General features: G+C 41.5%; 1 protein-coding gene across 1 annotated transcript in view; it reads right to left on the bottom strand.

Moving 5' to 3' along the window:
- Positions 1-21,519, bottom strand: part of cacna2d3a (calcium channel, voltage-dependent, alpha 2/delta subunit 3a) — a gene marked incomplete at its 5' end in the record, with an annotated part of 142,230 nt that overhangs the window by 43,535 nt on the left and 77,176 nt on the right. The window contains 8 exons of the mRNA XM_079826478.1: positions 2,975-3,042; positions 8,354-8,415; positions 8,511-8,582; positions 9,775-9,858; positions 11,181-11,255; positions 14,807-14,887; positions 15,917-15,988; positions 20,588-20,605. Coding sequence (XP_079682604.1) covers positions 2,975-3,042; positions 8,354-8,415; positions 8,511-8,582; positions 9,775-9,858; positions 11,181-11,255; positions 14,807-14,887; positions 15,917-15,988; positions 20,588-20,605 — 532 coding nt within the window. The remainder of the gene's footprint in view (positions 1-2,974; positions 3,043-8,353; positions 8,416-8,510; positions 8,583-9,774; positions 9,859-11,180; positions 11,256-14,806; positions 14,888-15,916; positions 15,989-20,587; positions 20,606-21,519) is intronic.

Below are 21,519 nucleotides of genomic sequence, written 5' to 3' on the forward strand. Positions count from 1 at the left end.
ACAAAAAAAAAATCAGTTTACCTAACCTATTCCTGAACTTATTGCTGTATAAGAATGTGGTTCAATCCCCCAACCATAGCCTTAAGACTAAAGAATAGTGGCATGAGGTGGCTTCTGAAATGAGGGGTCTCTCTGTATTTGATTTTCAGTGCATTAAAAGTTTATGTTGAAATAATAATGGGGGTGAAAGACCCGAAGTTCAGTCCTAGGACATGTAATCAGCCAGCAGTCATATTATAAACTGTGAAAACGCAAGCTGATTAACATCTGCAATATTTGTGATTAATCAGGTTTGATGGGTAACAGTCACATCATATAATAATGCTAGTCACAATGAATTGTGCTGTTTGTCCTTAAAAAGGAAACATGATTTTGTTGTCAGATTCACTAGACAATGTTTATGGCTGGCAAATGGTCTCAGTCACCCACCATTCACAGGAGTGAGAAGTTATTTGGAAATAGACTAATTGGAAATCTTAAACTAGCACTTTGAATTCTGTTTTCAAAAATGAGCATTACCGGCCCCCAAAACGCTGTTGTTGTTTAAATGTTTTTAACTAAAAACTTAAATCTTTGTATGCATTTTAGCTGTTCAGTGTCCTGTAAACGGCCCATTAGTCACTGGATAAACTCCTGGCTTTACTGGCCCAGATACACATTGGCCACGCAACAAGGTACACGTACAAATGGACCACTAGCAAAACATCTTTCGGCCATGCTGGCCCAGAAAAACATAGATAATATACATGCGTTTCAAATAGATCTTTGGAACCACAGCAAAATACACTCACCGGCCACTTTATAGATTCAAGAATGTGCTGGAAACATTCCCCAGAGATTTTTGTCCATATTGACATGATAGCATCCCCCAGTTGTTACAGATTTGTCGGCTGCACATCCATGATCCAAATTTCCTGTTTCACCTCATCACAAGCTCTATTGGATTGAGACTGTGGAGGCCATTTGAGTACAGTGAACTCACTGTCATGTTCAAGAAACCAGTTTGAGATGATCTGAGCTTTGTGACAGGCACAATATTCTGCTGGAAGTAGCCATCAGAAGATGGTCTGCTGTGGTCATAAAGGGATGGACATGGTCAGCAACAATGCAGTAGTCCAGTACTAAAGGGTGAAGCTAGACTCACAGGTTGACAGACAATAATCACTTGCGTATGCTTTTTCGGCTGTGTTTTTCCTTGCTGCCTCGGCTCAAACAATGCTTGTCTTCTTCTAGTGACAAACAGCCACATGACGAGAAGCAGGAACAAGATCTGCTGTATGTCATCCATTGTTGTTTACTGTGCTTTCTTCTTCGTGCGAGAATGACGTTGATTGCTACACCAAGCCTATCATAAGGGCACTGTTGGCGGTGGAAACGAAAGCCGGATCAAAGTTTACAGTCCCAAATCGTACTGTACTGTACTGAACCGTACCGCGCCGCTTGGTGGAGCCATAAGGGGCCCAAAGTATGCCAAGAAAATATCTCTCACACCATTACACCACCAGAAGCAGCCTAAACCACTGATACAAGGCAGGACGGATCCATGTTTTCATTTTGTTTAAGCTAAATTCTGACCATCTGAATATCGCATGAGAAATCGAGGCTCATCAGACCAGACAACATTTTTCCAATCTTCTATTGTCTAGTTTTGGTGAGCTTGTGTGAATTGTAGCCTCAGCTTGCTGTTCTCAGCTGACAGGAGCATGACCGGTGAGTCTTCTGCTGCTGTAGCTCATCTGTTTCAAGGTTGGATGTGTTGTGCGTTCAGAGATGCTCTTCTGCAGACCTGCAGATGCTTATTTGAGTTACTGTTGCCTTTCTATCAGCTGAACCAGTCTGGCCATTCTCTTCTGACCTCTGGCATCAACAAGGCATTTTCACCCTCTGGATATTTTCTCTTTTTCAGACCATTCTCTGTAAACCCTAGAGATGGTTGTGTGTGAAAATCCCAGTAGATCAGCAGTTTCTGAAATAATCAGACCAGCCCTTTGGCACCAACAACCATGCCATGTTCAAAGTCACTTCAATCACTTTTCTTCCCCATTCTGGTGTTCAGTATGAACTACAGCAGATTGTCTTGACCATGTCAACATGCCTAAATGCATTGAGTTTCAAATGCAAAGATATTTGTGTTGAACAGCTGTACCTAATAAAGTGGCCGGTAAGTGTATATATACAAGAAATAGCAGCTTAGGCCCCGTCCACACGGAGACGCGTTTAGCTGTATATGTTAAAAATTTGTACCGTATCATCGTTTCATCCACACGGAATCTGCGTTTTGGGAGCATGAAACCAATATTTTTTTAAACGGATAAATCTGAAAACGACACCCTTGCGTTTTCGTGTGTACAGTACAGCCAATCCATATATTTTGTGAAACGGTGATGTCATCACACCATGTCCCACGCGGGAAAGACTAGAAAGGGATACAACTTCGGGCACTGGGCATGCGCACATCAATATTGCGTCATTTAGTTATTGTATTTGCATTATTGTAAGGGTATGTTTAGGGTGTAGGCATTAATAAAACACATCTGGTAAGTAGCACATTTATTTATTGTAATTTTATTGTGAGATTTTGCCTCACTTACTACCATTGCTGTACCGCTTCTAGCCACAACTCTTCTTCTCCGTTTTTAGTTTATTACAGCGCCACATACTGGCCTGGTATGTATACTACATAGCTTTGAGTCGTTTTCATTGCCCTCGTGTGTACGCAGATATTTCTTGAAACGAGGGGAAAAAAAAGATCAGATAGGGAAAGCTCTGGCTTCGTGTGGACGGGGCCTTACACTTGCACAGTCACATATGGCAGCACGAAACACATATGCAATCAGTTCCAATGATTTTTAACAATGAGCCTTTAAACCACCCACACACACGCAAACACACAACAAAAAAGCAGACAAGACACATTTATTATAATGAATCAAAGGAAATAAAGAGGACAGGGTATCTTTAAATCTATAGTTACCTTCTTCAACAGAGATATTTCCTCTGAAGAAATATTTCCCATGACCTCTGGACAAGGCCACTCCTAAGCTGAAAACAAGAGAAATAAATCATATATTCAAAAATAAAAAAAGTTTAAGCTGTTGGCTAAATTAAAATGAGCTAAAACAACACAAATCATTAATTTCACATAATTGCCATCTGTACATATAATAAATGTTGAAATTATTTATTTTTATTTATTTGGTGGAGTCAAAGTCTGTCATCAGAATGATTTGGTTTAATTCCCAAACCACAAGTTTAATTCCAAAACATCAGCATCCCAACGCAAGAGAACATGACAGCGTTTATTGTCTGAGACGCAGCTAATTTATGATGGTGGAAAAAGAGCCCGATTGCAGCAACTTACATTTTTATTACTGATATTTCACACCAATTTCCCAGAAAGTTTGTTCTCTTAAAAACATGGGATGGAAACACTACTTTATTCGCAAATGTTAAATTCACAACTTTGGATGGAAACTGTGTGAAAGGTTTCCCAGTGCTTTTTTAGTCAGTTATTATGATATGTGAAAGGAAAATCATAAACTTAAGGAAGAGTTAACTGACAAAATCTACTGTGAAACTTTTCACAAATCACACATAGCCTATTTGAGCCTAGATGACCATTTTTAAATTTAGAAGCGGATTTATCTAATGGCTTAGACCATTATTCATTGGCACAGACTGTTTGTCATTATTACTCAAGAAAAAGAGGACAGTGAGAAACACTTAAACAAGATAAAATGTGATTTTCACAAATTAGACTCAATCTAATACAAGTGATTTTGTATTAACGTTTTTTTTATTAACACCGCTGTGAGGGATGGATTGAATGAAGAAGGGTGGAGGTTCAGGAGGTGAATGAGGGACCGGCAAAGCGCTAGAAACCGAAAGGGGAGCAGATAGGAGAAACCAGGATGGAACAGATGGCAGAAGAAGCCATGAAGGATATGACAAGAGGAACCATGGAGGAGAGGATGGTGGAAGGGCCCATGGAGGAGTGGATGGTGGTAGGATCCAGGAAGGAACGGATGGCCAGCAAGATCTCAGAGCGACTCACGGTAGCAATAAATGGAAGGAGGAGCTAAGGTGGTCCTTTGAACCCCACCGACAGCAATGACGCCTTAAGATGTAGGGTCCCAGGCAGAGTCTGTGGAACTGAAAGACCCTGTGACGCAGAAGGACTGGGAGTCCTGGCAATGAGTGGCCAAGGTGGAACCAAGGGGCCTGAGGCGACGCCGCTGTAAGTATGGACCATGGTGGAGCCTGAGGGATAGAGGAGCCCGATGGAACCGTAAGGGTGGGGGGATGGAGCACAATAGACAGCCCAGATGTCCGTGGCGATGGTGGGGCGATGACTGACCAAGGTAGAGCAGGTGGGACGAGGGAGCCCGGTGGAGCCAGAAGGTGACCGTTCTGGCGGGAGGCGAGGGGGCAGGGAGCCAGGGCCTCCTCATGTCTGGGACTCCTCATATCAGGGGCAGGGCTGGGGACCGGAAGCCCCACGGCGGATCAGGGCTGCATGACAGGGTTGATGGTGGAGCTGAGGGGCTGAAAGGAGCCAGTGTAGGTGGAGCTGAGGGAATGGCTGGCTTTGGTGGAATGTGCAGGAGAAGACGGGGATGGTGGTGACGAAGAACACTCTGTGATGGTGACTGAGACTGGTAGCGACAGGACCAGCAGTGATGAAGAGTCATTAGTGCAGGAGGGGACCAGTGACAGAGATAGTTTGTGGGTGGGCAGGGCTGATCCCAGTCGATCAGCCCTTCTTCCTCATCCAGCACACCAATATTACCTGTCAAATAAAAATACACTTCTGGCACTGACTTGATGTCCATAGCTGGTAATGGCTCTCGGTCTGTGTTGGGCTCTGGATTCTTATCCGCAGTAGGCATGGACGCTGGCGGTGGAATCCTCTTCACCACCATCAAAAGAAGATCTGTCAACCCACAGGGCAAAGCTGATGTAGCATCCAGCAGGAGTTTCCTTGCAGCATCACCAGCCGGATCTCATAATCGAGTCAGATCCAAAACCCCTCCATGAGCGTGATGTCGTCGCAGATGGTGAGGTGGCTGCTGGCCGATGAACTCCTTCATGTACTCCTCTAGGTCTCTTCCTCCTCCAAGCCCGTTGGGCTTGGGCAAGCTCCCCATAGGGGCAATGTTAATGGACACAATCTCCATTTAAATGTGTCACATATAAATCCATATGACAATGATGTAGTGGACAGCACATTCCAGGGCCCAGAGGGCAATAAGAAGAACTCTCGTACCAAGCCCAGGAAGGACAAGACATCTCATTGGTCCACATGCAGTTTCTGCCCTTCACCCAAATCCCTAGTGTCCTGGTCTATGACTGCCATAAAAATTCCACAGGACCTTAGCAGTAGTGGGTGAAAGAAAGACCACATCCAAATCCATTCATAACTATGTTTGGAAAACTTAAGACTGATGTAAAGTACACACATCCATTTCATACTTATTCAGAGAAATAAGTATTCTCAGTGACAGCTATTTGTAATGCAACATCTTACACAGAATCAGCTGTTAATGAACAAATCAATGAATGAACAGTTCAATCTTTTTCCATCATGTTTGGCTTCTAATTGTTTAGAATATTGCCAATGGTATTCTGATGGTGGCTTGGAAAGTGAGAAATGCATTGGTAAACTTTAAAGACACTTTAAAGACTTCTAACTGTGTACAGTATGCAAATGAGTTCCACAGGAGAAAGGAGGGTGGGCCACATGGTGTGCCCCCTCTGATGCCAGCAGCCAATCGCAACACTGGAATGGAGAACCGCCAAATTGCAATCTCCTCCTATTCAGAAAAGGATAAAGGTACCCTTTCAACTGACATACCTTGTTCTGAGTCTCCCTTCAAGATAGACATAACAGATACACCGTAATATACTGAGTTTCTCCTTGAGAGAGACTGTGACAGAGCAACAAGTTCTGAGTTTCTCCTTGAGAGAGACAAACAGTTCAACAAGTTCTGAGTTTCCTTCTGCGAGGATGAGACTGTGACAGAGCAACCAAGTTCTGAGCCCTGGTTCATCCAGAGAGACAACAAAAGATCCAAGGATCTGAATCTACAGCTTGTGAGGCAGCAACAGATACGACTATGTTCTGAGCCTCCAGACTGTAAGGAAAGAGAAATTAACAACCACTACGTTCAGAGTTTTAGTCCAGCGAGACAACTACAGCACGTCCCGAGTCTCCATGCCAGAGAGACCAAAGCGGATTGACCAAGTCCTGAGTGTCTGACCCACAGAGTCAGAAGACACACAGAGACATTTGCAACAAGGTTAAGCTCAGGAGAGCAAACCTTCACTTCAAGGTTCTTTCGTCTGCGTGTTCCAGATTAAGGTCCTTCTGCACCTACTTCAGGGCCTCATCTGCGTGTTCCAGATTTTAGGACCCTTTGGTGCTCCAGGAGATCAGCATCCCATAGATCTTCGTGTTCAAGACTGTTGAAACGGATTCCAGCTCCTTTCTCACTGCATGGTCACCCAGTTCAACCAGTGGAAGAAGTCACCTCCATCGGACTGCTTATTCAACCAAGTGGAACGTAAATATCACTTAACCAAACCTCTTTCCAGAAACCTTGGCATTGTTGTATATTATCAGTATATGATTTTCTAATTTACATTAGAGGTAATTTAACTGATGCTAGTTAATAACAAATAATCTTTCGTTATTTGTTTGATGCATAATAAGGTTCTTCACCTTACTTTCAGAGAAACAACAGTTACCTTTCCATAAGATAACGCAACTCTTCCATAGCCACACTCAACTTAATCACATGTATTTTATGTATCTTATGCACTTTATTCCTTTATCATTCATTGTATTCATTTAGTAGTGGTGTTAGTTATTCTTGTTTATCTTTTGTTAATAAAAAATATTTTATTGCAATTGTGTCTTACTTGTGCTGATAATACAGAAAAGGCTCTAAAAGTTAGAAATCTCACCAATCTTTCAGATAAATCAGCTGACCAACTCTCCCCACTTTACATTCAATCTAAAATGATTGAACCGCCTCCTGTGTGGAGTGTTCTCATAGAGCCAAGGTAAAAGACCTTGACTAGTGTCCCAAACTAAGAGAGGGGGAAGGTGGTCTTCTGATGTACTCATAACCACACCTTAAGTGAAAATCACCAAAACCAAAAATCACAACGTCAGCGGTGACGTGAGTACCAATCACTACCTTACTTAACGTCCTTGGATGGACGAAGGTAAAATCACTACATAATTGGCGTCCCTTGTTTGGGCCCAAAAGTGAAATTATTACAATGATGAAGAGTTCAAAAGGTTCTACAAAACTAAAGTGATCCAGAGTTGAAGAGCAGGCAAATAGCAAAATAACAGTGTGTAGGAACGCCAATACCGACAACTGAATGGAGAACAAAGAAAAAACTTAAATACACAGTGACTATGACTACGTAAATAACAAACAGGTGTGATGATTGAATGTCCATGGCAACTAATGACTAGAACAGGAGGGAACAGGAAACTATATGGAAACAAGCTCCATGTGACAGATTCACATGGATGGATTATTTTTTTTCGAAAAAAAGGTTATACAGTCAAACCAAAAATGATTCAGACACCAGATATAATGTTTTACTAGTGGGTGCAGGACACTATAGTTTATTGCTGTAATTGAGGAGCGCAAAATAAAGTAAACTGTGACATATTATACCCCAAAATTCTTCATACAGTGACTACCAGTAAAATTGATACAAATTTGGGACCAAAATGATTCAGACACTTTGACCTGACCATGTTTTGCTGAAGTGTTTTTTCTTTACTTGCTAATGCGACCTTTGACACCACAAACTGAACAAAATGAAGTATTGCTTGGTCATTGGTTGAGCTGAATTATCTAATTGTGTACTTACATTTAACAGCTAATTTGTTGATTGTAATCCATTACATACCTTTCTATCAAAGTTTCTTGACGATAATGTGAGAAAAGGTGTTTGAATAAATTTTGGTTTGACTGTATAGCCTATATCTGGGATGGCAAGAGGGTAAGTGAATGATTTCTGGGTGGAGAATCCCTTTAAAAAATTTTAAAACAATCAAGTTTATTAGCTCATGTGGATTTAAATGTTCTGATCATCTTCATGTAATGGAGATCAGAGAGAAATATCCTGGACAGTGCAAAATGATCTGATAATTAATTTCTGGCTATGTATGTTTTTTAAAATAATGTTTTTGGAGTCGTGCTGCAGTCGGTAGTATGCAGAAAAGCTGTTGGTTCAATGGGAAGCAGTTCTGAGTCCAGACTTCTGACTCAATCTGCTGTGTTTCTGTTGTTCTACATGGTTTTATATATGAGGAAAGAAATCTCACCTGAAGGGAGTTCCTTTGATGTCTGTGTAGTAGTAGTCATTGTGTAGAACAAGCACACGCTTCTGAGACACAGTCATAAACAAACACACAAACACTATAAGAGGATGAAAGAAAAGAGCTTTTCAGTGCGTGTGTGTGTATAGAGGGAGTTTCTTGCCCCTTTATCCACAGTCTTCTTCACATCCATAGAGAAGCTTCCAGTCTGTCTGTTCACCATGGCATTACGCAACTGGACAAAAACAAAAACAAATCTGATAATCAAACTGAGAAATCTAAAAACCACAAAAGGTAACTAGATACTGTAATATTTTAATAATAATATGTGAGTTGTGCTTACCCATGCAGAACACAATGCTAGTTTCTAAGTGCTTTCTAGGGTGGTTACTACTAGCCCAAGATATATGAGTCCACCCATAAGCCTCTATGATATTCTGATCTCCAGACAAACCTCTTCACATCCATTTCATATTCTGACTTTGATTATGTTCTCAGCAACCAATAAGCGTCATATGAAGCCATTTGCATCTAGGATCCATATCAGGAAATCCAATGACAAGTGGTCAGCACTAAATAGAGCTCTAAAAGAAAAGTTTTACTTTTTGCAGCTTTAAAAGAAAACGAATATCCAATAGAAAAAAAGGAAAAACTCGAAAAGTATACTCGATAAGCAACACTTTTTTGGCATTAACTGCTGGCTTTTTGAAGGGCCAAGCATAACAACAACAGTTTTGTTACAAGTACATGTAAAAGTAAATCTTTTTTTTTAATGATTTAAAAGGTTTGTAGCCTTTTCCAACTTTGTGCAGCACAACCAATAATTCTAATCTGAGCTATTTAACTAAAACACCTCATTCCAATTATCTTTTCCACAGTACAATTAGCTGTTTTTAACTTAGTTAGATTCCGTTTAGTCTACAACTGTGACTTCCAATTATTTCCAAAGGGTTCACTAATTTTCCTGCAAGTGTATCATTGTACCACGTGACCCAAGAAAGTTAAGGAGACCAGACTCATGAAAGTAGGTCAAATTATACAAAATGTATAGGCATTTTAAAGCATTTCATTATTTTGGCCCCAAATTTCTCTGTGCTGTAGGTTCAGGTTGTGGTGCAACCTACCAAGTTTTGTTTCAAGAAGAGTTTAAAGATATTAAGATATTAAATAAGATTCACCAGTTTTCTATATGACACATCAGTGAAATAAAAGTAAACGAATCTGGCTTGTTCTGAGACAAAATTCCCTCTTTTACTTTTTAGTTAAAATAGACTATGAGGTTAATATATAATAGAAAGTAAAAAAAAATAAAAGTGGCGTAATCAGCGTTGGATTGATTTATGTGGCAGTATGTTTTGATTACAGACAGGTTTCACCCGAACTCTCATTTAAACTGTATTTATAACTTTATATAGAATTAAAGTTACCTCATCCTCAGTGTCTTCCCACTCCACCTCAGACAGATCCACACTGCTATAGCTGGATTTTCTCCTCTTTTTCCCTTCTTCATACTAGAAACACATGACATGGAAACACCAATTATATTAATGAACATGGATAAAGATGATGTGTATTTGTGTGATGCTGCAACAAACACTATAAACAACTAAAATTCTCACCTCACTAGTCACCGATTTTCTTCTATAGATCATTAAATTACATTAAAGTACATTATGTACAAGTCAATACATCATGTAAAACTGTAATGTTTGTCCCACAGAGATCAGACTATAAAAGCTGTTAGTCCTCCTGAGATAGGACATGCACTCTGCACCACAGCTTTATTCTGTCATTAAGCTTTTTCTTTAAAAGATATGCGTTCTGTGGATCAGTGTGTGTGTGTGTGTGTGTGTGAGAGAGAGACAGGTATAGACTGCCCTCCAGTGGCAGAATGGCACCAAAGGAAGAGTCAAGATGCTTATCTTTTTAAGTGGGAGAGAATAAAAGAGTGGGCTTTTTCTGTTGCAATTTGTAGTTTGAAATGGTGTGTAGATACGCGGTTACCCTGGACATCAGCTACATGATTAAATGTCCAAAAAAAAGAAGAAAAATAAAATCCAGGTTACTTTTCACTCCAAAAACAGAAGAAAACTAAAATATAATGCATAAATGATAAATTAAATACAATCAAAGAAATACTACCAAAACGCAGTACAACAAGTGCTACAACAAAACATAAAACGAATTACTTTAATTAATTTAAATGTTCACATGATATTTATGAATGACATTTACCGGCCTTAAATGGTAAGGAGAACGTGTTGCCTTTGTCAGAGTAATGGCTCTTTAAAAAGGCTTTTCTTCTTCCATTTGAGTTTGATAGGATGAAATATGACCTAGATATTCTTCACAGGCTCGGTGAACCTGCTGAAAAATCCATCATTACTGGTCACCTGCGTTATACCGGCACTATACCATGCAGCTCTAACCAGCGTAAACCAGCCTGGTGCATCCAGATGTGGCTTTTTCAGCAGGGAAGATTCATGCATCTGAAAATATATCAAAACTTGTGATGGTCTTGACTGTTTTCATTGCCTTCTCCCGAGTACTTTCCCTCTTTGACGATTGCACAGGTTTGTTTATTGACACTTCACACAGCAGTGGGATCATGAAGGAGGTTTGATTCTTGAGCTGCTGATGTTCTCATCTCATCATCTGTCAGACACTCATTACAGTCGATCAGAGGCCGTCCACAGCTGCCGGCTCACAGCACAATGACTCTAACGAGATGCAATCTGCCATCAGCCTCAGCATGTGCTGGAGGACCGCTTCTTCACTATCATCATCATCATCATCATCATCATCATCATCATCATCACAAGCCATACATTACCAGAGGCTGCAGGTCTGGATGGGTGAGTATGTATCCGTTGTTGGTGATGGCAAAGGCATAACCATGGATTCCCAGCTGTGAACAGACACACAAACACACACACACGCAGCAGAAGCAGCAATTAAAATCAGAGATACTGTCAAATTTTTTAACTAAGCCTTTTAAAGACCCAATGAGTTCATGTCTGTTAGTGTCGCAGCCATCTATAATCTCAGCTGAAGACTCTGTGCTGTGATTATGTGTTATATTGTATATATTTAAGACGGTATGGTCATTTTTGGTAGTGTAACTTTGCACTTTGGTCAACTTGTGTTGTTTTTAAATGCACTATATAATTAATAAATGTTGAGTGATTGAGCAGTAACATCAACTACTATATGATGCGTCTATTTTTGTCTATGTTGCGTCCTTCTTATCTCCCAAGAGTCTTTAGTTTTATCATATTAATAAAAGACAGACAGGCTGTACCAATTCTTTCAGCCAAGCTCATGGAGCATGCTTTGGGCACACACACACACACACACACAGTGGGATTATCCCTGGATAACTCTCGATTCACTACGTTGGTGACGTTGTTCACATTATATGCACTTCCGCGGCGATTGCCAACAAAACACACACATTTGATGCAGTTTCACTCACCGCCTGCGGTTTCCACTCATGACCGGGAACAAACACACACACTTGCAGAACAACGTAAAACACAAACTGCATCCATTGTTCCCTTAAGGCTGGGTTATTTGGGTTATCTTTCCCTCACACCCAGAAACACACTTCTTTAGTGACATTGTTGATTTTGTGGTCTTAAAACACAATGCCAGCGCCGCCGACGGCTCCCCTAACCCGAACAAAGCTTGTTGACGTGTGTGTGCGCTCATCAGGGAGAAGTGCCCATACAAGGAATTCCGACCTTTATGATGTCATACAGGGCCACACTCGAAAAAAACGTTCCGAAACTTGTTTGAATCCTGAAGGAGTGTATTTGGCACAGAAAAACTCAGACATCCGTCCAACTAATTTTTTTAATTTGTCCATGTTTAGCATGAGAATCAACTCTTTAACAGTGTAAATAAGGCTGAATACCCCCCCCCCCCCCCTTTAAAACCTTCCAAGAGAGATGCATGATGTGATGCTTGTCTGTCTTACTCGCTCCAGGAGCTGGTGAGCAGGCGTGATCCATTTGTCCTTTGTGTCAAAAGAAGTGCAAGAGCATGGACTAAGTCAGGAATAGAACAGAGCCTCGCTTTACTGTCAGTGACTCATCATGTTGTGCAGTGTCACTTTCACTTTCACTTGTGTAGACAGTTTCACTAATTATAATGGGTCTTATTGGTTTTTGAAGTTTCTGATCAACAAGAGTGATTTTTTAGGTTACACTTTATTTCAATGGTCCAATTTAGACATTCTAATTACTAGAAGTAACTTTGCAACTACATGTAAACTAACTCTCAGAGTATTATTAAACTCTGTTAGGTTAGGGTTAGTGGAATAAGTTGACACAAGTTAGTGTTAGCAGATATAAAGCCGACATTCTACTAATACTCTACTTTGCAGCTAACAGTCATTAACTTATAGTAGAATGTCTAAAGTGGACTATCAAAGTAAAGTTACAATTTCTTATTATAGCAATAGCTTTGATGAGGGAGAGTAATTCTAAAATTCCCCTGTAAAACTGTCAAGTCTACACTAAGTTCTGTCTCACCTTACGCAGAACCACCAAACTCTACTTCACTGTTCACACTCTGTGCAGATTCTTTCCCTTACCGGTGGATTACTGATCTGTTTGTAACCTGTTTGACCTCCATTGCGTTTTTCCATTGTTATTACCTTTGTGTCAATTGTTTATCTTCAGCACTGAAACACTTAAGTGTTTATTGTGTTCAACCATCTGATACTCACCTACGTATAGTTTTGTGCACAGTTCACCTACCATCAGTTGAGTTCATCATTCATCCCTGTGTTTGGGGAGACCACGGCAAAGCTGGAAGACTGAAGTAAAGGGAGACTGGAGGGCTGGAGAACCAGGGTGATACCGCTGGACCGGAGGGCCAAGGTGGACCCGGATGATCTGAGGACCAAGGTATAGCTCGGGGCTGAACCGGTGGGAGTGAGGACAACAGTGGAGCTTGAGGAATAGAGGACACGGATAAAGCCAAATGAGTGGATAGCCGCTGGCCCTGAAGTCTGTGGTAGAGCGAGAGAGCAAGGAGCCATGGTCGAGCCACTGGGTTGAAGGGCCAAGGTGGTGTCCTAAGTTCATAGGGACGAGGTGAAGTCGAAGGGTCCAAAGTCTCGGATGCCACCACTCTGAAAACCACAGTGGATCTGGGTGTCCAGGAGGCTGTGGTCACACCAGTGGAGCTGGATGGCTGAGGAGAGCCAGTGGATCAGAGGGATGAGACCGAGCCAGGGAACTTGATAGAACTAGCAGTGGAGGCAGAGCCAGGAAACTCAACGGAACCAGCGGAGGAAGAACAGCCAGGGAACTGGATGAAACCAGTGAAGTCAAGGAGCTGGACATAACCAGCGGAGCAAGAAGGCATTCTAGGGTGGGAATAAGATCTGTTGACCACAAGTCTATCAGCAATTCCTTCCCTACGATTTCTGGGATGGACACAGCGGCAAGCTCATTTAGGGGGAAAACCGGCCAGCCACAACACATATTCACTGAGAAAAACCAGCCTCCCGACCACTCGAGGAGAAGAGCACCAGCCGGCCCACCGTGGAACTCAAGAGTCCGAAGTAGTGGTAGAAAGAAACGTATACAAGCCAAAAAAGATCACAAGCTTCCAAACTTGAACACAACCCCTCATGTGCAAACTCCAAAGGAGAAATACACTGCACATGGTCCAGAGGTGGATCTCTGGTGGTCAGCCTCATCTGTAATTAACATTTTGTATTAGTTCTATTAAGAGAGAGAGAGTGTGTGTGTGTGTGTGTGTGTGTGTGTGTGTGTGTGTGTGTGTGTGTGTGTGTGTGTGTGTGTGTGTGTGTGTGTGTGTGTGTGTGTGTGTGTGTGTGTGTGTGTGTGTGTGTGTGTGTGTGTGTGTGTGTCTGTGTTACATGGGTCTGCTCTCCACTATTCCACTGTCACAATACCAGCCTCAGGAACAGTTTCTCCTTTACTTTATTGTCTCTGTACTTGTACTCTGCACAATGACAGTAAAGTTGAATCTAATCTAATGTGACATGATTGATGTAAAATTAAGGAATTCATTTTTCTACTTACTGGTATTTTGCCGCATATTAACCTGGGAAAGGTTCTCAGATTGTTGTAGTCAGGTTTATCTTTCTTTAGTTTACCAATCTTTTACTTCACTAATCTAGCAAGTAACAAATAATGGTTCCTGAATATATCTAAAGTCTAAGGAACACTTACCTGAAACTTGCATTTCAATAGGAAATATGTCAAACACAGGAATGAAAACTGCAGACGTCAAGCCATTTTGTGAGGTTTTTAGTCAACATGAAATGAAAATTGAACCTTTTTATTTTGTTAATACACATTTATGGTCTTTTCAATTAACCAGGGCACATCATTCTGTATTTTTTGTCTGTAACGCAACATGGTTCGATTAAATGGAGAACTATTAGAATTATATAAGAATTATAGGTTGTTTGTGTACCTTGTATTTGGGGATAGCCTTCAGTATTTCCGATACTGGAACATCTGTGCCAACCACTCCAAGAAGAATTCCTTTATTTCTCTTGAAACAATGAACATGAGTGTGTTAGGGACATCTTTTTTTATTTTTTATTTCATCTGTCTAGTACAGGGGAGCCCAATCCTATTCCTGGAGATTGATCTACCTGCAGAGTTCAGACCCAACCTGATGCAACACATTTGTCTGTAATTATCATGTGCTCCTGAAGATATTAATTAGCTGCTTCAGTTGTGTTTGATCAGTGCTTAATTTGAGCTGGATCCTGCTAAGTCCTGTTCCGGAATTCGTGAATATACCTGACAAATTATTCTAATAAAAATTTTAATATTTGCAAAATGCCCAAAAGACAGTCAAGAATATTTTCATTTTTCATATCTGCAAGTAAAGCTGATGGTGTTTCTGATCAAAAGAGAAAAAACTGTAGAAATCAATGTAATGAAAAAGGCAACAGTGTTGTCGGTGAGAGAGAGTATCACTGATCAACTGAATGGTCTCAACCTAGATATATATGTGACAGAATAATACACTAGGCGGTAGTTAGGGCCTTGCAGAAACTTGCGAATGATGCTTTTATTGTTGTGCCATCACCATTCAGTGATGTCCTTTTATGGTCTGGGAAAATTGAAGTTGTATGTGTTACGGTACGGATCCACTTTTGCGACACGACTGAAGCGTGCTGTTGCGACGCTTCCCCTCATATACGTTGATGGGCGTTCCTCTAGTTTACCACTATGGCCGTGGTTTTGAGCCAGCGGGGAATGTTGTGTGTTGGACCCACGAGAGACTTCCCCCAGTCTCCATGTGCTCTACTTCAATTGGATAGTCGCGTTGCGTTCAACGGATTAATTTGCATAAAGATGGGCATCAGCTTTTTTAATTGTTCTTTTGGATTTGGGAATTATTAATTTACAAATTAAGCACTGGTTGGAGCTGAACTTTGCAGGAAGGTAGCTCTCCAGGAACAGGATAAGGCACCCTTGGTCTAGTATGATGAGCGTTAAACAGAAACATTCATACTGACTGAATAACCACTGGTGAACATTACAGAAGTCAATGTTTAGCATCACTCACGGTCTCGTTCTTGGTGCTGAACACAGGCATGGCCACAGTAGTCATGAGCACAGGACCCTGAGCATCTTCCAGCTATACAAATACACAACAACACACAGTGAAGAGGTGGATGAATGCCATTTAACCTGATTTTTAATATATATAATAATATATATATTTATAATAATAATATAATATAATATAATATATAATATAATAATATATTTACAAAATATGAAATACACTGCTACTTGTGGCATTAAAAGTGCTACAAAGCTTTCTCCCAATATAAACAGATCACAAATCAAGATTAGACTCTCAGTAAATAATGACTCAAACATATTTCTGTGCCTCACAAAGCTATCATATGGTTTTATAAAACTTGGAATAAACTGTACATTGTCTTGTGTTAATGTTAACGGTTTGTTGTGTTTTCTTTCTAGTTATTGGTGTTCATTAAAAGTAGTGTTATTTCATTCATTCTGCATCACGCATCGTCTTTTGTATTATACTACACACCTAATCCATGATAGAACACAAGACCTAGATTCGATTATAACAGCAAAAGGATTTAAAACAATGGATATACCTGCTGTTCGTCTCATCCTGCTGGAGCAGGGGGATTGCTCCCTCAAGGATCACACAAAGGACTTTCTTGATCTGGCGGGCCTCACCCAACTACCCCCGACCGTTTCGTTATGCAAATTCTTTAACACTAGCCTCAATGAGCTGTCGAAGGCACGTCTACCCATGGATAGTCCTCGAGGGAGCTTTGCCAAGTATGTGGAGTGGGTGCTGGTAAGATGTGAGGCCCCCTTTACCACCTGTCTCGCTACAGAGGACAATGCCAACCTCATTCCAGACACAGAGCCCAGCCAGCCTTCAGCTATGCTCGCCAGAGCCCACAGCTGACTCGGAGCCTGAGCCCAACATGAAAATAGGGTCAGAACAAAGGCCAGAGGCCACGGCCATCCAGGAGCCTGAGCACATCACGGAGTCTGTTCAGGTGAGTGAGCCAGCATCAGCATCTGTCATCCAGAGCATATTAGTATGAGCTGGATAAGGAAATATTTGCTGGTCTACAGTCTCTGCTGGTTCTGTCCAGTTCCAAGTCGTCTTCGTCGGTTAAGCCCACTTCTAAGTCGCCTTCGTTGCCACTGGTTAAGCCCAGTTTCAAGTCGTCGTCATCATCTCTGTTTCAACCCAATTCCAAGTTATCTTCATCGTCACTGGTTAAGCCCAGTTCAAAGTTGTCTTTGTCGTTGCTGGTTAAGCCCAGTTCCAAATGATCCATTGAGTCAAACCAGGACCAAGAATCTTTTATCATCTAGCACAAAGTCTCCTTCGTCGTCCAGCACCAAGTCTTCATTGTCAAGCACTAAGTCTCCCTCATCACCATTAGCTCTGCCCAGTTCCAAGTCTCCTTCATCGAGGAGGGTCTCACCCAACCTCCCTCTCCCTCCTCCTCTCCCAAAGTCATTCACTTCCTCTGCGTCTCCTCCACGGTCTCCCTTCAGCTCCCAGGTTCCTCCTTCTGCCTGGGGCTTCCCAGTCATTTGCTCCGCCTTGGCCTCTGGATCTCTCAGCTCCACATCATGCCTCCAAGTCCCGAACTCCACCTTGGCCCTCCATCCCGTTGGCTCCACCATGGTCTGTCATCCCTCTGGCTTCACCGGGCTCCCTTGTCCCTTTGGCTTCACCTTGGTCAATTGTCGCTCTGGCTCTGACTCAGACTTCCTAATCATCAGTTGCGACTTGAACCTCCACCCCTCTGGCTCTGCATGGGTCCCCTTTTGTCATGTCTCCACCTCACTTGTTCAGACTCCTGACTCCAAACTGGCTCCTCCCTCCATCAATTCCGCTGTGGGCCTTCATCTTTTCTCAGCTCTGGGTCATCCTCTGACCCCTCCTGTCTCTGTTCTGGCACCTCCCACCATCATCTCCTCCCTGATTCCTATGGTGATCTTCCTCTGCCTGCTCCTCGTCTTCCTTTAGAGCCCCCTCCCTCCTCAGTTCGGATTCTAGCGCAAGGACGCGGCTTCCGGGGGGTGGGGGCAATAGTTTAAGGCTCATGTTTAGTTTCATTGTTTTGTTCCGTTTCGTTTCTAGTAATGGTTTTCTGTCACCATTTTGCTCTCATTCATTAATTTGTTCTTGTTTATTTTTTGTCATGGTTTCTAATTCATTCTCACCTGTTCCCTGTTCTTTTAATGATCTTCCTCTGTGTATTTAAGCCCTCAGTTTTCCTCAGTTCTTTTTCTCAGTTTAATGTGCGTTAACATAAATGGATTGTTGTGTTGTCTTTTTTAGTTGTTGGTGTTCATTAAAAATGATTGTTATTTAATTCATGATAGGTCCTTAACTCAATTTATTAAGCGATCACATCATTATCTACATAGCGCAGCTGATTGGTTGCTGTTGCATCAGCAGCCAATCATACCCCTTTTCCACCAAGGCAGTGCTAGAGCTAGTTCAGAGCCAGGGCTAGTCCAAGTTCATAGTTGGTTCGACTGAGGAGCCTTCTAAGAACCGTTTTCTTTTCCACATGCTGAGAGCCACAACAGAGCCAAGTCTTACGTCACTGTATACGTCTCATCTTTCTCAGCAACGCTAGCGAGGCAGCGCCGCGGGAAACACAAACACACCAGGCTTGTTCGAGATGCATCGGCGCTGCGCAGACCGATCCACGTATGATATAAAAAAAACTGCATTAGTGAATCAAAAGCATAAGGAGTCATATGCTGTCGCTGGACTCGTTATCATACGGCGATCGGTCTCTGCACAGCACCGCTGCGAACAAGCCTTCCATCAACAATGCAAACGTTGCATTACTATTGATTCACATGGCTTTACGACCCTACATCGGCATCAAAACACAACGCAAACACAGCGAATCCAACACATTCATGCAGTTCGCCGTAATTTGTATAGACGGAGATTACAAACGAGCAGCAGCTGTTAGCTCCATTAGCTGCTATTTCAACAATGGCAGATCTCAAGTTTGTGTTGGTCTTGTTGACCCCGCCCCCAGCGCCTGACGTAATCGGTTCTTACTTCTAGCCCAGCAATATTTTGGTGCTACTTAAGAACCATTTCTCCTGGCTCGGAACTGGGGCTTTGGGTGTGGAAACACAAAGAACCGATTTGAAACTACGCTCTGGCTCCGATCTAGCTCTAGCACTGCCTTGGTGGAAAAGGGGTATTAGATGGCTGCTTTTTTTTTGCATTATTATAGCCTCAACTGTACCAGATTCCTCTCAGTGGAAATTTCACCTGGGAACTACCTAGGGCAGTGTATTTCAGGTTTTGTAAACACCATTAAGGCAAGACCCTTTTGTTGCTAGACCCTTTTTTTAAATCTCAGCTGCCCTAAAAATATGTGATGAACTTAGCTGTCAACATCCTTAAAATCTGGTGATTCTGTCTTCACCTTCACATTAGCTTAAAAGCGCATGTGTAGTAAGATATCTGAGATTTCTTCTCCTGAATTCTCCTTTTACCAAATGTTTTTAAAAACCCTCTAAATTCAGTATCTTTTAAAGACATAACATTAAATACATTTACATAAAATGCTGTTCTTATATTATGTGAGTTCCTCTTAGACTGATCATGTGTTATAAAATTACACAGCTGTATAATATGTAAGTTATAAGTAACTATAATAAAAAAGACCATTACCAGAAGGTAACACTGCACCAATAAATAGTGGACACAATCAACACACTACGATAACTTCAGATGAATAATGCAAAATCTGTAAAATTCTCGGAAATAAAACGGTAACGAATCCCTGAACGCAGAGACTCATGTGCATGTGATAATGTGAGCTCATGCTCAGGTGTGGATGGATGTGGCTCAGCTGCCAGGGACTCTGTGGTTGACTTGGAGAAGAGCTTCATCATCTGCATCTAAATCAGAAACGTCACAGCCTACTTCTCCCTGATGGCGGCAACACACATGCATATGCACAATTCATGCACAATTGCACATTCACAAACACTCATTTGATGAATTCATGATCTGTAAAAATAGTCACAAATATACATTCTCACAAGAAGTCAGAAGTGGGGCAATGGATCAGAAGAATCAGCTTAAACTGTGCTATACATTTCCTTCCCTTATTTACAATGCTCTGCTCTCTCAATGTCTCTGCAGGAGTAAATGGGCTATAAAATGATGAATGATCATGCTGAGTTGTGGTGGAAATTTGGAGGAAAATAGCTCAGACTCAGAAAACCCTACACACATTTAGAGCCTCATCCAAACACTCACGCTAAGAGGGATATTGAATAAAACAGAGTCAAACTGAATTAGACACTAGTCATCAGATATGTCACTGAAGCCCTTTTGGATCATATGGTTAGCCGCTGCATTTAAAACAGAGTAGTTTCATGGTCTTTATCAGAGCTTTATAAGAGATAAAGTCATCTCTTGTCTCTTCCATTCATATACACAGACAGGCACTAACTGGAATCCATACTACAGAGAAAGCAGATACTCCATATACAGATGACTGTGAAATCGAGTATGGCAGTGTGACACAGACTACAGAATGCCACTTTCATGAAAAATCAAAAGAGAATGAAAGCTTGTCCAAACTGCACTGCACACAATAGAGAATAACAAAGCAGATACACTCAATGGGTTAATGTGCTATGAAGAAACACCATTAAATCACAATCAAACCTTTACCTTTTGAGCCTGTGGACGCTACAAAGACAAAACACAAATTACCATCAAATGAGTGTGCACACACATATTACTACTCGTCATTACGCTCCTGCTCATTACTTCTGAAAGCAGCGCCTGGATCTGAATCACTTAATGTTACAATATTGGGTTTGGTCTGGTGTGTAATGTCCAGAACATGAGGTTCTGCAGACGTTTGGTATACATTCAGAATGTTTCCACAGAGTGGCTTGATTCTTATTGGCTGGGTCCGAAACCTGGAAAATGCTGCCTTCGGAGGACACATTTCAAGGTCGGAAGGCATTAAGGCACGTCCGAATCTAATGTTAGCTTCACTTCCTGTCTGCTGAGAGAGCTTCATCTGATTGATTTTTGAAGGCAGCATGTATGTATCCTTCGTTGCCTTTGATAACCCACAATCCTGTGCTTTCCATTCTGTGACAGTTGAGCTGGGGAAAAAAGATGGCGCCTCAAAGTTGCGTTTGCTAGTCAGTTTGTGTTTAAATTAATGTTTTTTTTACCAACATTTTCCAATTCTGATGTAATTTCTAGTAATTGTAGTAATTAAATATTTGTTTAGTTCTCACCAAAGCTCTCCCTATTTTGCTGTAGATCATTAAACGATTACACTGCCTAAGAAGTCTATCCAAAAATCAGTTTTGTGAGGTGCCTTCAAGCACAAACGCTACCTTACAAGCCATTGTCTGATAAGGCAGCGAGGCAACGAGTCAGCTGCCTAGGTTTTCGGACACAGCCATTGACAGGTTCCAAGTTGTTGTTATTTTTTAAAGCAAAAATAGGATGTTTGTTTTTTGTTGACTGCATTGCGGCTCGGAATGGTTTAGATGGTTAGGCTTCGAATTTCAATTTTGAACACGATACTTAGGGCTTTACTAAACAGGGCAAACTATCGTGAGACCGCAATCCCATAAAAG

Source organism: Gobio gobio, assembly GCF_949357685.1.
Source record: "Gobio gobio genome assembly, chromosome: 10".
Lineage (NCBI taxonomy): Eukaryota > Metazoa > Chordata > Actinopteri > Cypriniformes > Gobionidae > Gobio > Gobio gobio.